Here is a 14,804-nt window from a genome sequence, read left to right as displayed (position 1 = left end):
CGGCACGCCGGGTTGCGCTGCTCTAGTTACGTTCTGACACACCCACCGAGACGAACCATACCGGCGGAAACCCTCGGAAAGGCGTCCATGTCTCCCTCCTGTCGGCTGCCGACCGTAGCGCCCGTACCGCGGTTTCCGGCCCTGGCGATAGCAAGACGGGCTCGGAGGCGGCAACGCCGGGTTGCGCTGCTCTAGTTACGTTCTGACACACCCACCGAGACGAACCATACCGGCGGAAACCCTCAGAAAGGCGTCCATGTCTCCCTCCTGTCGGCTGCCGACCGTAGCGCCCGTACCGCGGTTTCCGGCCCTGGCGATAGCAAGACGGGCTCGGAGGCGGCAACGCCGGGTTGCACTGCTCTAGTTACGTTCTGACACACCCACCGAGACGAACCATACCGGCGGAAACCTTCGGAAAGGCGTCCATGTCTCTCTCCTGTCGGCTGCCGACCGTAGCGCCCGTACCGCGGTTTCCGGCCCTGGCGATAGCAAGACGGGCTCGGAGGCGGCAACGCCGGGTTGCACTGCTCTAGTTACGTTCTGACACACCCACCGAGACGAACCATACCGGCGGAAACCCTCGGAAAGGCGTCCATGTCTCCCTCCTGTCGGCTGCCGACCGTAGCGCCCGTACCGCGGTTTCCGGCCCTGGCGATAGCAAGAGGGGCTCGGAGGCGGCAACGCCGGGTTGCACTGCTCTAGTTACGTTCTGACACACCCACCGAGACGAACCATACAGGCGGAAACCCTCGGAAAGGCGTCCATGTCTCCCTCCTGTCGGCTGCCGACCGTAGCGCCCGTACCGCGGTTTCCGGCCCTGGCGATAGCAAGACGGGCTCGGAGGCGGCAACGCCGGGTTGCGCTGCTCTAGTTACGTTCTGACACACCCACCGAGACGAACCATACCGGCGGAAACCCTCGGAAAGGCGTCCATGTCTCCCTCCTGTCGGCTGCCGACCGTAGCGCCCGTACCGCGGTTTCCGGCCCTGGCGATAGCAAGAGGGGCTCGGAGACGGCAACGCCGGGTTGCACTGCTCTAGTTACGTTCTGACACACCCACCGAGACGAACCATACCGGCGGAAACCCTCGGAAAGGCGTCCATGTCTCCCTCCTGTCGGCTGCCGACCGTAGCGCCCGTACCGCGGTTTCCGGCCCTGGCGATAGCAAGAGGGGCTCGGAGGCGGCAACGCCGGGTTGCACTGCTCTAGTTACGTTCTGACACACCCACCGAGACGAACCATACCGGCGGAAACCCTCGGAAAGGCGTCCATGTCTCCCTCCTGTCGGCTGCCGACCGTAGCGCCCGTACCGCGGTTTCCGGCCCTGGCGATAGCAAGACGGGCTCGGAGACGGCAACGCCGGGTTGCACTGCTCTAGTTACGTTCTGACACACCCACCGAGACGAACCATACCGGCGGAAACCTTCGGAAAGGCGTCCATGTCTCTCTCCTGTCGGCTGCCGACCGTAGCGCCCGTACCGCGGTTTCCGGCCCTGGCGATAGCAAGACGGGCTCGGAGGCGGCAACGCCGGGTTGCACTGCTCTAGTTACGTTCTGACACACCCACCGAGACGAACCATACCGGCGGAAACCCTCGGAAAGGCGTCCATGTCTCTCTCCTGTCGGCTGCCGACCGTAGCGCCCGTACCGCGGTTTCCGGCCCTGGCGATAGCAAGACGGGCTCGGAGGCGGCAACGCCGGGTTGCACTGCTCTAGTTACGTTCTGACACACCCACCGAGACGAACCATACCGGCGGAAACCCTCGGAAAGGCGTCCATGTCTCCCTCCTGTCGGCTGCCGACCGTAGCGCCCGTACCGCGGTTTCCGGCCCTGGCGATAGCAAGACGGGCTCGGAGACGGCAACGCCGGGTTGCACTGCTCTAGTTACGTTCTGACACACCCACCGAGACGAACCATACCGGCGGAAACCCTCGGAAAGGCGTCCATGTCTCCCTCCTGTCGGCTGCCGACCGTAGCGCCCGTACCGCGGTTTCCGGCCCTGGCGATAGCAAGACGGGCTCGGAGACGGCAACGCCGGGTTGCACTGCTCTAGTTACGTTCTGACACACCCACCGAGACGAACCATACCGGTGGAAACCTTCGGAAAGGCCTCCATGTCTCTCTCCTGTCGGCTGCCGACCGTAGCGCCCGTACCGCGGTTTCCGGCCCTGGCGATAGCAAGACGGGCTCGGAGGCGGCAACGCCGGGTTGCGCTGCTCTAGTTACGTTCTGACACACCCACCGAGACGAACCATACCGGCGGAAACCCTCGGAAAGGCGTCCATGTCTCCCTCCTGTCGGCTGCCGACCGTAGCGCCCGTACCGCGGTTTCCGGCCCTGGCGATAGCAAGACGGGCTCGGAGACGGCAACGCCGGGTTGCACTGCTCTAGTTACGTTCTGACACACCCACCGAGACGAACCATACCGGTGGAAACCTTCGGAAAGGCGTCCATGTCTCTCTCCTGTCGGCTGCCGACCGTAGCGCCCGTACCGCGGTTTCCGGCCCTGGCGATAGCAAGACGGGCTCGGAGGCGGCAACGCCGGGTTGCACTGCTCTAGTTACGTTCTGACACACCCACCGAGACGAACCATACCGGCGGAAACCCTCGGAAAGGCGTCCATGTCTCCCTCCTGTCGGCTGCCGACCGTAGCGCCCGTACCGCGGTTTCCGGCCCTGGCGATAGCAAGAGGGGCTCGGAGGCGGCAACGCCGGGTTGCACTGCTCTAGTTACGTTCTGACACACCCACCGAGACGAACCATACCGGCGGAAACCCTCGGAAAGGCGTCCATGTCTCCCTCCTGTCGGCTGCCGACCGTAGCGCCCGTACCGCGGTTTCCGGCCCTGGCGATAGCAAGACGGGCTCGGAGGCGGCAACGCCGGGTTGCACTGCTCTAGTTACGTTCTGACACACCCACCGAGACGAACCATACCGGCGGAAACCCTCGGAAAGGCGTCCATGTCTCCCTCCTGTCGGCTGCCGACCGTAGCGCCCGTACCGCGGTTTCCGGCCCTGGCGATAGCAAGACGGGCTCGGAGGCGGCAACGCCGGGTTGCACTGCTCTAGTTACGTTCTGACACACCCACCGAGACGAACCATACCGGCGGAAACCCTCGGAAAGGCGTCCATGTCTCCCTCCTGTCGGCTGCCGACCGTAGCGCCCGTACCGCGGTTTCCGGCCCTGGCGATAGCAAGACGGGCTCGGAGGCGGCAACGCCGGGTTGCGCTGCTCTAGTTACGTTCTGACACACCCACCGAGACGAACCATACCGGCGGAAACCCTCGGAAAGGCGTCCATGTCTCCCTCCTGTCGGCTGCCGACCGTAGCGCCCGTACCGCGGTTTCCGGCCCTGGCGATAGCAAGAGGGGCTCGGAGGCGGCAACGCCGGGTTGCGCTGCTCTAGTTACGTTCTGACACACCCACCGAGACGAACCATACCGGCGGAAACCCTCGGAAAGGCGTCCATGTCTCCCTCCTGTCGGCTGCCGACCGTAGCGCCCGTACCACCGTTTCCGGCCCTGGCGATAGCAAGACGGGCTCGGAGGCGGCAACGCCGGGTTGCACTGCTCTAGTTACGTTCTGACACACCCACCGAGACGAACCATACCGGCGGAAACCCTCGGAAAGGCGTCCATGTCTCCCTCCTGTCGGCTGCCGACCGTAGCGCCCGTACCGCGGTTTCCGGCCCTGGCGATAGCAAGACGGGCTCGGAGGCGGCAACGCCGGGTTGCGCTGCTCTAGTTACGTTCTGACACACCCACCGAGACGAACCATACCGGCGGAAACCCTCGGAAAGGCGTCCATGTCTCCCTCCTGTCGGCTGCCGACCGTAGCGCCCGTACCGCGGTTTCCGGCCCTGGCGATAGCAAGACGGGCTCGGAGGCGGCAACGCCGGGTTGCACTGCTCTAGTTACGTTCTGACACACCCACCGAGACGAACCATACCGGCGGAAACCCTCGGAAAGGCGTCCATGTCTCCCTCCTGTCGGCTGCCGACCGTAGCGCCCGTACCGCGGTTTCCGGCCCTGGCGATAGCAAGAGGGGCTCGGAGGCGGCAACGCCGGGTTGCACTGCTCTAGTTACGTTCTGACACACCCACCGAGACGAACCATACAGGCGGAAACCCTCGGAAAGGCCTCCATGTCTCCCTCCTGTCGGCTGCCGACCGTAGCGCCCGTACCGCGGTTTCCGGCCCTGGCGATAGCAAGACGAGCTCGGAGACGGCAACGCCGGGTTGCACTGCTCTAGTTACGTTCTGACACACCCACCGAGACGAACCATACAGGCGGAAACCCTCGGAAAGGCGTCCATGTCTCCCTCCTGTCGGCTGCCGACCGTAGCGCCCGTACCGCGGTTTCCGGCCCTGGCGATAGCAAGACGGGCTCGGAGGCGGCAACGCCGGGTTGCGCTGCTCTAGTTACGTTCTGACACACCCACCGAGACGAACCATACCGGTGGAAACCCTCGGAAAGGCCTCCATGTCTCCCTCCTGTCGGCTGCCGACCGTAGCGCCCGTACCGCGGTTTCCGGCCCTGGCGATAGCAAGACGGGCTCGGAGACGGCAACGCCGGGTTGCACTGCTCTAGTTACGTTCTGACACACCCACCGAGACGAACCATACCGGCGGAAACCCTCGGAAAGGCGTCCATGTCTCCCTCCTGTCGGCTGCCGACCGTAGCGCCCGTACCGCGGTTTCCGGCCCTGGCGATAGCAAGACGGGCTCGGAGGCGGCAACGCCGGGTTGCGCTGCTCTAGTTACGTTCTGACACACCCACCGAGACGAACCATACCGGCGGAAACCCTCGGAAAGGCGTCCATGTCTCCCTCCTGTCGGCTGCCGACCGTAGCGCCCGTACCGCGGTTTCCGGCCCTGGCGATAACAAGACGGGCTCGGAGGCGGCAACGCCGGGTTGCGCTGCTCTAGTTACGTTCTGACACACCCACCGAGACGAACCATACCGGCGGAAACCCTCGGAAAGGCGTCCATGTCTCCCTCCTGTCGGCTGCCGACCGTAGCGCCCGTACCGCGGTTTCCGGCCCTGGCGATAACAAGACGGGCTCGGAGGCGGCAACGCCGGGTTGCGCTGCTCTAGTTACGTTCTGACACACCCACCGAGACGAACCATACCGGCGGAAACCCTCGGAAAGGCGTCCATGTCTCCCTCCTGTCGGCTGCCGACCGTAGCGCCCGTACCGCGGTTTCCGGCCCTGGCGATAGCAAGACGGGCTCGGAGGCGGCAACGCCGGGTTGCGCTGTTCTAGTTACGTTCTGACACACCCACCGAGACGAACCATACCGGTGGAAACCCTCGGAAAGGCGTCCATGTCTCCCTCCTGTCGGCTGCCGACCGTAGCGCCCGTACCGCGGTTTCCGGCCCTGGCGATAGCAAGACGGGCTCGGAGGCGGCAACGCCGGGTTGCACTGCTCTAGTTACGTTCTGACACACCCACCGAGACGAACCATACCGGCGGAAACCCTCGGAAAGGCGTCCATGTCTCCCTCCTGTCGGCTGCCGACCGTAGCGCCCGTACCGCGGTTTCCGGCCCTGGCGATAGCAAGACGGGCTCGGAGACGGCAACGCCGGGTTGCACTGCTCTAGTTACGTTCTGACACACCCACCGAGACGAACCATACCGGCGGAAACCCTCGGAAAGGCGTCCATGTCTCCCTCCTGTCGGCTGCCGACCGTAGCGCCCGTACCGCGGTTTCCGGCCCTGGCGATAGCAAGACGGGCTCGGAGGCGGCAACGCCGGGTTGCACTGCTCTAGTTACGTTCTGACACACCCACCGAGACGAACCATACCGGCGGAAACCCTCGGAAAGGCGTCCATGTCTCCCTCCTGTCGGCTGCCGACCGTAGCGCCCGTACCGCGGTTTCCGGCCCTGGCGATAGCAAGAGGGGCTCGGAGGCGGCAACGCCGGGTTGCACTGCTCTAGTTACGTTCTGACACACCCACCGAGACGAACCATACCGGCGGAAACCCTCGGAAAGGCGTCCATGTCTCCCTCCTGTCGGCTGCCGACCGTAGCGCCCGTACCGCGGTTTCCGGCCCTGGCGATAGCAAGACGGGCTCGGAGGCGGCAACGCCGGGTTGCACTGCTCTAGTTACGTTCTGACACACCCACCGAGACGAACCATACCGGCGGAAACCCTCGGAAAGGCGTCCATGTCTCCCTCCTGTCGGCTGCCGACCGTAGCGCCCGTACCGCGGTTTCCGGCCCTGGCGATAGCAAGACGGGCTCGGAGGCGGCAACGCCGGGTTGCACTGCTCTAGTTACGTTCTGACACACCCACCGAGACGAACCATACCGGCGGAAACCCTCGGAAAGGCGTCCATGTCTCCCTCCTGTCGGCTGCCGACCGTAGCGCCCGTACCGCGGTTTCCGGCCCTGGCGATAGCAAGACGGGCTCGGAGGCGGCAACGCCGGGTTGCACTGCTCTAGTTACGTTCTGACACACCCACCGAGACGAACCATACCGGCGGAAACCCTCGGAAAGGCGTCCATGTCTCCCTCCTGTCGGCTGCCGACCGTAGCGCCCGTACCGCGGTTTCCGGCCCTGGCGATAGCAAGACGGGCTCGGAGGCGGCAACGCCGGGTTGCACTGCTCTAGTTACGTTCTGACACACCCACCGAGACGAACCATACCGGCGGAAACCCTCGGAAAGGCGTCCATGTCTCCCTCCTGTCGGCTGCCGACCGTAGCGCCCGTACCGCGGTTTCCGGCCCTGGCGATAGCAAGACGGGCTCGGAGGCGGCAACGCCGGGTTGCGCTGCTCTAGTTACGTTCTGACACACCCACCGAGACGAACCATACCGGCGGAAACCCTCGGAAAGGCGTCCATGTCTCCCTCCTGTCGGCTGCCGACCGTAGCGCCCGTACCGCGGTTTCCGGCCCTGGCGATAGCAAGACGGGCTCGGAGGCGGCAACGCCGGGTTGCGCTGCTCTAGTTACGTTCTGACACACCCACCGAGACGAACCATACCGGCGGAAACCCTCGGAAAGGCGTCCATGTCTCCCTCCTGTCGGCTGCCGACCGTAGCGCCCGTACCGCGGTTTCCGGCCCTGGCGATAGCAAGACGGGCTCGGAGGCGGCAACGCCGGGTTGCACTGCTCTAGTTACGTTCTGACACACCCACCGAGACGAACCATACCGGTGGAAACCCTCGGAAAGGCGTCCATGTCTCCCTCCTGTCGGCTGCCGACCGTAGCGCCCGTACCGCGGTTTCCGGCCCTGGCGATAGCAAGACGGGCTCGGAGGCGGCAACGCCGGGTTGCGCTGCTCTAGTTACGTTCTGACACACCCACCGAGACGAACCATACCGGCGGAAACCCTCGGAAAGGCGTCCATGTCTCCCTCCTGTCGGCTGCCGACCGTAGCGCCCGTACCGCGGTTTCCGGCCCTGGCGATAGCAAGAGGGGCTCGGAGGCGGCAACGCCGGGTTGCACTGCTCTAGTTACGTTCTGACACACCCACCGAGACGAACCATACCGGCGGAAACCCTCGGAAAGGCGTCCATGTCTCCCTCCTGTCGGCTGCCGACCGTAGCGCCCGTACCGCGGTTTCCGGCCCTGGCGATAGCAAGAGGGGCTCGGAGGCGGCAACGCCGGGTTGCACTGCTCTAGTTACGTTCTGACACACCCACCGAGACGAACCATACCGGCGGAAACCCTCGGAAAGGCGTCCATGTCTCCCTCCTGTCGGCTGCCGACCGTAGCGCCCGTACCGCGGTTTCCGGCCCTGGCGATAGCAAGAGGGGCTCGGAGGCGGCAACGCCGGGTTGCACTGCTCTAGTTACGTTCTGACACACCCACCGAGACGAACCATACCGGCGGAAACCCTCGGAAAGGCGTCCATGTCTCCCTCCTGTCGGCTGCCGACCGTAGCGCCCGTACCGCGGTTTCCGGCCCTGGCGATAGCAAGAGGGGCTCGGAGGCGGCAACGCCGGGTTGCACTGCTCTAGTTACGTTCTGACACACCCACCGAGACGAACCATACCGGCGGAAACCCTCGGAAAGGCGTCCATGTCTCCCTCCTGTCGGCTGCCGACCGTAGCGCCCGTACCGCGGTTTCCGGCCCTGGCGATAGCAAGACGGGCTCGGAGACGGCAACGCCGGGTTGCACTGCTCTAGTTACGTTCTGACACACCCACCGAGACGAACCATACCGGCGGAAACCCTCGGAAAGGCGTCCATGTCTCCCTCCTGTCGGCTGCCGACCGTAGCGCCCGTACCGCGGTTTCCGGCCCTGGCGATAGCAAGACGGGCTCGGAGGCGGCAACGCCGGGTTGCACTGCTCTAGTTACGTTCTGACACACCCACCGAGACGAACCATACCGGCGGAAACCCTCGGAAAGGCGTCCATGTCTCCCTCCTGTCGGTTGCCGACCGTAGCGCCCGTACCGCGGTTTCCGGCCCTGGCGATAGCAAGAGGGGCTCGGAGGCGGCAACGCCGGGTTGCACTGCTCTAGTTACGTTCTGACACACCCACCGAGACGAACCATACCGGCGGAAACCCTCGGAAAGGCGTCCATGTCTCCCTCCTGTCGGCTGCCGACCGTAGCGCCCGTACCGCGGTTTCCGGCCCTGGCGATAGCAAGACGGGCTCGGAGGCGGCAACGCCGGGTTGCACTGCTCTAGTTACGTTCTGACACACCCACCGAGACGAACCATACCGGCGGAAACCCTCGGAAAGGCGTCCATGTCTCCCTCCTGTCGGCTGCCGACCGTAGCGCCCGTACCGCGGTTTCCGGCCCTGGCGATAGCAAGACGGGCTCGGAGGCGGCAACGCCGGGTTGCGCTGCTCTAGTTACGTTCTGACACACCCACCGAGACGAACCATACCGGCGGAAACCCTCGGAAAGGCGTCCATGTCTCCCTCCTGTCGGCTGCCGACCGTAGCGCCCGTACCGCGGTTTCCGGCCCTGGCGATAGCAAGAGGGGCTCGGAGGCGGCAACGCCGGGTTGCGCTGCTCTAGTTACGTTCTGACACACCCACCGAGAAGAACCATACCAGCGGAAACCCTCGGAAAGGCCTCCATGTCTCCCTCCTGTCGGCTGCCGACCGTAGCGCCCGTACCGCGGTTTCCGGCCCTGGCGATAGCAAGACGGGCTCGGAGGCGGCAACGCCGGGTTGCGCTGCTCTAGTTACGTTCTGACACACCCACCGAGACGAACCATACCGGCGGAAACCCTCGGAAAGGCGTCCATGTCTCCCTCCTGTCGGCTGCCGACCGTAGCGCCCGTACCGCGGTTTCCGGCCCTGGCGATAGCAAGACGGGCTCGGAGGCGGCAACGCCGGGTTGCGCTGCTCTAGTTACGTTCTGACACACCCACCGAGACGAACCATACCGGCGGAAACCCTCGGAAAGGCGTCCATGTCTCCCTCCTGTCGGCTGCCGACCGTAGCGCCCGTACCGCGGTTTCCGGCCCTGGCGATAGCAAGAGGGGCTCGGAGGCGGCAACGCCGGGTTGCGCTGCTCTAGTTACGTTCTGACACACCCACCGAGACGAACCATACCGGCGGAAACCCTCGGAAAGGCGTCCATGTCTCCCTCCTGTCGGCTGCCGACCGTAGCGCCCGTACCGCGGTTTCCGGCCCTGGCGATAGCAAGAGGGGCTCGGAGGCGGCAACGCCGGGTTGCGCTGCTCTAGTTACGTTCTGACACACCCACCGAGACGAACCATACCGGCGGAAACCCTCGGAAAGGCGTCCATGTCTCCCTCCTGTCGGCTGCCGACCGTAGCGCCCGTACCGCGGTTTCCGGCCCTGGCGATAGCAAGAGGGGCTCGGAGGCGGCAACGCCGGGTTGCGCTGCTCTAGTTACGTTCTGACACACCCACCGAGACGAACCATACCGGTGGAAACCCTCGGAAAGGCCTCCATGTCTCCCTCCTGTCGGCTGGCGATCGTAGCGCCCGTACCGCGGTTTCCGGCCCTGGCGATAGCAAGACGGGCTCGGAGGCGGCAACGCCGGGTTGCGCTGCTCTAGTTACGTTCTGACACACCCACCGAGACGAACCATACCGGCGGAAACCCTCGGAAAGGCGTCCATGTCTCCCTCCTGTCGGCTGCCGACCGTAGCGCCCGTACCGCGGTTTCCGGCCCTGGCGATAGCAAGAGGGGCTCGGAGGCGGCAATGCCGGGTTGCGCTGCTCTAGTTACGTTCTGACACACCCACCGAGACGAACCATACCGGCGGAAACCCTCGGAAAGGCGTCCATGTCTCCCTCCTGTCGGCTGCCGACCGTAGCGCCCGTACCGCGGTTTCCGGCCCTGGCGATAGCAAGACGGTCTCGGAGGCGGCAACGCCGGGTTGCACTGCTCTAGTTACGTTCTGACACACCCACCGAGACGAACCATACCGGCGGAAACCCTCGGAAAGGCGTCCATGTCTCCCTCCTGTCGGCTGCCGACCGTAGCGCCCGTACCGCGGTTTCCGGCCCTGACGATAGCAAGACGGGCTCGGAGGCGGCAACGCCGGGTTGCACTGCTCTAGTTACGTTCTGACACACCCACCGAGACGAACCATACCGGCGGAAACCCTCGGAAAGGCGTCCATGTCTCCCTCCTGTCGGCTGCCGACCGTAGCGCCCGTACCGCGGTTTCCGGCCCTGGCGATAACAAGACGGCCTCGGAGGCGGCAACGCCGGGTTGCGCTGCTCTAGTTACGTTCTGACACACCCACCGAGACGAACCATACCGGCGGAAACCCTCGGAAAGGCGTCCATGTCTCCCTCCTGTCGGCTGCCGACCGTAGCGCCCGTACCGCGGTTTCCGGCCCTGGCGATAGCAAGACGGCCTCGGAGGCGGCAACGCCGGGTTGCGCTGCTCTAGTTACGTTCTGAACACCCACCGAGACGAACCATACCGGCGGAAACCCTCGGAAAGGCGTCCATGTCTCCCTCCTGTCGGCTGCCGACCGTAGCGCCCGTACCGCGGTTTCCGGCCCTGGCGATAGCAAGACGGGCTCGGAGGCGGCAACGCCGGGTTGCGCTGCTCTAGTTACGTTCTGACACACCCACCGAGACGAACCATACCGGCGGAAACCCTCGGAAAGGCGTCCATGTCTCCCTCCTGTCGGCTGCCGACCGTAGCGCCCGTACCGCGGTTTCCGGCCCTGGCGATAGCAAGACGGGCTCGGAGGCGGCAACGCCGGGTTGCGCTGCTCTAGTTACGTTCTGACACACCCACCGAGACGAACCATACCGGCGGAAACCCTCGGAAAGGCGTCCATGTCTCCCTCCTGTCGGCTGCCGACCGTAGCGCCCGTACCGCGGTTTCCGGCCCTGGCGATAGCAAGACGGGCTCGGAGGCGGCAACGCCGGGTTGCGCTGCTCTAGTTACGTTCTGACACACCCACCGAGACGAACCATACCGGCGGAAACCCTCGGAAAGGCGTCCATGTCTCCCTCCTGTCGGCTGCCGACCGTAGCGCCCGTACCGCGGTTTCCGGCCCTGGCGATAGCAAGACGGGCTCGGAGGCGGCAACGCCGGGTTGCGCTGCTCTAGTTACGTTCTGACACACCCACCGAGACGAACCATACCGGCGGAAACCCTCGGAAAGGCGTCCATGTCTCCCTCCCGTCGGCTGCCGACCGTAGCGCCCGTACCGCGGTTTCCGGCCCTGGCGATAGCAAGAGGGGCTCGGAGGCGGCAACGCCGGGTTGCGCTGCTCTAGTTACGTTCTGACACACCCACCGAGACGAACCATACCGGCGGAAACCCTCGGAAAGGCGTCCATGTCTCCCTCCTGTCGGCTGCCGACCGTAGCGCCCGTACCGCGGTTTCCGGCCCTAGCGATAGCAAGACGGGCTCGGAGGCGGTAACGCCGGGTTGCACTGCTCTAGTTACGTTCTGACACACCCACCGAGACGAACCATACCGGCGGAAACCCTCGGAAAGGCGTCCATGTCTCCCTCCTGTCGGCTGCCGACCGTAACGCCCGTACCGCGGTTTCCGGCCCTAGCGATAGCAAGACGGGCTCGGAGGCGGCAACGCCGGGTTGCACTGCTCTAGTTACGTTCTGACACACCCACCGAGACGAACCATACCGGCGGAAACCCTCGGAAAGGCGTCCATGTCTCCCTCCTGTCGGCTGCCGACCGTAGCGCCCGTACCGCGGTTTCCGGCCCTGGCGATAGCAAGACGGGCTCGGAGGCGGCAACGCCGGGTTGCACTGCTCTAGTTACGTTCTGACACACCCACCGAGACGAACCATACCGGCGGAAACCCTCGGAAAGGCGTCCATGTCTCCCTCCTGTCGGCTGCCGACCGTAGCGCCCGTACCGCGGTTTCCGGCCCTGGCGATAGCAAGACGGGCTCGGAGGCGGCAACGCCGGGTTGCACTGCTCTAGTTACGTTCTGACACACCCACCGAGACGAACCATACCGGCGGAAACCCTCGGAAAGGCGTCCATGTCTCTCTCCTGTCGGCTGCCGACCGTAGCGCCCGTACCGCGGTTTCCGGCCCTGGCGATAGCAAGACGGGCTCGGAGGCGGCAACGCCGGGTTGCACTGCTCTAGTTACGTTCTGACACACCCACCGAGACGAACCATACCGGCGGAAACCCTCGGAAAGGCGTCCATGTCTCTCTCCTGTCGGCTGCCGACCGTAGCGCCCGTACCGCGGTTTCCGGCCCTGGCGATAGCAAGACGGGCTCGGAGGCGGCAACGCCGGGTTGCACTGCTCTAGTTACGTTCTGACACACCCACCGAGACGAACCATACCGGCGGAAACCCTCGGAAAGGCGTCCATGTCTCTCTCCTGTCGGCTGCCGACCGTAGCGCCCGTACCGCGGTTTCCGGCCCTGGCGATAGCAAGACGGGCTCGGAGGCGGCAACGCCGGGTTGCACTGCTCTAGTTACGTTCTGACACACCCACCGAGACGAACCATACCGGCGGAAACCCTCGGAAAGGCGTCCATGTCTCCCTCCTGTCGGCTGCCGACCGTAGCGCCCGTACCGCGGTTTCCGGCCCTGGCGATAGCAAGACGGGCTCGGAGACGGCAACGCCGGGTTGCACTGCTCTAGTTACGTTCTGACACACCCACCGAGACGAACCATACCGGCGGAAACCCTCGGAAAGGCGTCCATGTCTCCCTCCTGTCGGCTGCCGACCGTAGCGCCCGTACCGCGGTTTCCGGCCCTGGCGATAGCAAGACGGGCTCGGAGACGGCAACGCCGGGTTGCACTGCTCTAGTTACGTTCTGACACACCCACCGAGACGAACCATACCGGCGGAAACCCTCGGAAAGGCGTCCATGTCTCTCTCCTGTCGGCTGCCGACCGTAGCGCCCGTACCGCGGTTTCCGGCCCTGGCGATAGCAAGACGGGCTCGGAGGCGGCAACGCCGGGTTGCACTGCTCTAGTTACGTTCTGACACACCCACCGAGACGAACCATACCGGCGGAAACCCTCGGAAAGGCGTCCATGTCTCCCTCCTGTCGGCTGCCGACCGTAGCGCCCGTACCGCGGTTTCCGGCCCTGGCGATAGCAAGACGGGCTCGGAGACGGCAACGCCGGGTTGCACTGCTCTAGTTACGTTCTGACACACCCACCGAGACGAACCATACCGGCGGAAACCCTCGGAAAGGCGTCCATGTCTCCCTCCTGTCGGCTGCCGACCGTAGCGCCCGTACCGCGGTTTCCGGCCCTGGCGATAGCAAGACGGGCTCGGAGGCGGCAACGCCGGGTTGCACTGCTCTAGTTACGTTCTGACACACCCACCGAGACGAACCATACCGGCGGAAACCCTCGGAAAGGCCTCCATGTCTCCCTCCTGTCGGCTGCCGACCGTAGCGCCCGTACCGCGGTTTCCGGCCCTGGCGATAGCAAGACGGGCTCGGAGGCGGCAACGCCGGGTTGCACTGCTCTAGTTACGTTCTGACACACCCACCGAGACGAACCATACCGGCGGAAACCCTCGGAAAGGCGTCCATGTCTCCCTCCTGTCGGCTGCCGACCGTAGCGCCCGTACCGCGGTTTCCGGCCCTGGCGATAGCAAGACGGGCTCGGAGGCGGCAACGCCGGGTTGCACTGCTCTAGTTACGTTCTGACACACCCACCGAGACGAACCATACCGGCGGAAACCCTCGGAAAGGCGTCCATGTCTCCCTCCTGTCGGCTGCCGACCGTAGCGCCCGTACCGCGGTTTCCGGCCCTGGCGATAGCAAGACGGGCTCGGAGGCGGCAACGCCGGGTTGCACTGCTCTAGTTACGTTCTGACACACCCACCGAGACGAACCATACCGGCGGAAACCCTCGGAAAGGCGTCCATGTCTCCCTCCTGTCGGCTGCCGACCGTAGCGCCCGTACCGCGGTTTCCGGCCCTGGCGATAGCAAGACGGGCTCGGAGGCGGCAACGCCGGGTTGCACTGCTCTAGTTACGTTCTGACACACCCACCGAGACGAACCATACCGGTGGAAACCCTCGGAAAGGCGTCCATGTCTCCCTCCTGTCGGCTGCCGACCGTAGCGCCCGTACCGCGGTTTCCGGCCCTAGCGATAGCAAGACGGGCTCGGAGGCGGTAACGCCGGGTTGCACTGCTCTAGTTACGTTCTGACACACCCACCGAGACGAACCATACCAGCGGAAACCCTCGGAAAGGCCTCCATGTCTCCCTCCTGTCGGCTGCCGACCGTAGCGCCCGTACCGCGGTTTCCGGCCCTGGCGATAGCAAGAGGGGCTCGGAGGCGGCAACGCCGGGTTGCGCTGCTCTAGTTACGTTCTGACACACCCATCGAGACGAACCATACCGGCGGAAACCCTCGGAAAGGCGTCCATGTCTCCCTCCTGT

The 14,804-nt window shown here is 64.9% G+C and overlaps 1 protein-coding gene across 1 annotated transcript; it reads right to left on the bottom strand.

Moving 5' to 3' along the window:
* Positions 1–26: 26 nt before the first annotated feature.
* Positions 27–14,791, bottom strand: PHYSODRAFT_340811 (hypothetical protein; the record flags this gene model as incomplete). Its single annotated transcript, XM_009539040.1, has 88 exons — positions 27–141; positions 212–310; positions 381–479; positions 550–648; positions 723–817; positions 902–986; positions 1,057–1,155; positions 1,226–1,324; positions 1,395–1,493; positions 1,568–1,662; positions 1,747–1,831; positions 1,902–2,000; positions 2,071–2,169; positions 2,240–2,338; positions 2,409–2,507; positions 2,578–2,676; positions 2,747–2,845; positions 2,916–3,014; positions 3,085–3,183; positions 3,254–3,352; positions 3,423–3,521; positions 3,592–3,690; positions 3,761–3,859; positions 3,930–4,028; positions 4,099–4,197; positions 4,272–4,366; positions 4,451–4,535; positions 4,606–4,704; positions 4,775–4,873; positions 4,944–5,042; positions 5,113–5,211; positions 5,282–5,380; positions 5,451–5,549; positions 5,620–5,718; positions 5,789–5,887; positions 5,958–6,056; positions 6,127–6,225; positions 6,296–6,394; positions 6,465–6,563; positions 6,634–6,732; positions 6,803–6,901; positions 6,972–7,070; positions 7,141–7,239; positions 7,310–7,408; positions 7,479–7,577; positions 7,648–7,746; positions 7,817–7,915; positions 7,986–8,084; positions 8,155–8,253; positions 8,324–8,422; positions 8,493–8,591; positions 8,662–8,760; positions 8,831–8,929; positions 9,000–9,098; positions 9,169–9,267; positions 9,338–9,436; positions 9,507–9,605; positions 9,676–9,774; positions 9,845–9,943; positions 10,014–10,112; positions 10,183–10,281; positions 10,352–10,450; positions 10,521–10,619; positions 10,690–10,807; positions 10,877–10,956; positions 11,027–11,125; positions 11,196–11,294; positions 11,365–11,463; positions 11,538–11,632; positions 11,717–11,801; positions 11,872–11,970; positions 12,041–12,139; positions 12,210–12,308; positions 12,383–12,477; positions 12,562–12,646; positions 12,721–12,815; positions 12,900–12,984; positions 13,055–13,153; positions 13,228–13,322; positions 13,407–13,491; positions 13,562–13,660; positions 13,731–13,829; positions 13,900–13,998; positions 14,069–14,167; positions 14,238–14,336; positions 14,411–14,505; positions 14,590–14,674; positions 14,745–14,791. 88 exons carry the CDS (start codon positions 14,789–14,791, stop codon positions 27–29), a joined length of 8,532 nt encoding a protein of 2,843 aa, XP_009537335.1.
* Between the last annotated feature and the right edge of the window lie 13 nt (positions 14,792–14,804).

Source organism: Phytophthora sojae (assembly GCF_000149755.1).
Source record: "Phytophthora sojae unplaced genomic scaffold PHYSOscaffold_12, whole genome shotgun sequence".
Taxonomy (NCBI): Eukaryota; Oomycota; class Peronosporomycetes; order Peronosporales; family Peronosporaceae; genus Phytophthora; species Phytophthora sojae.
Note: the sequence above shows the minus strand (reverse complement) of the source record. Positions and strands in the feature narration are given on the sequence as shown.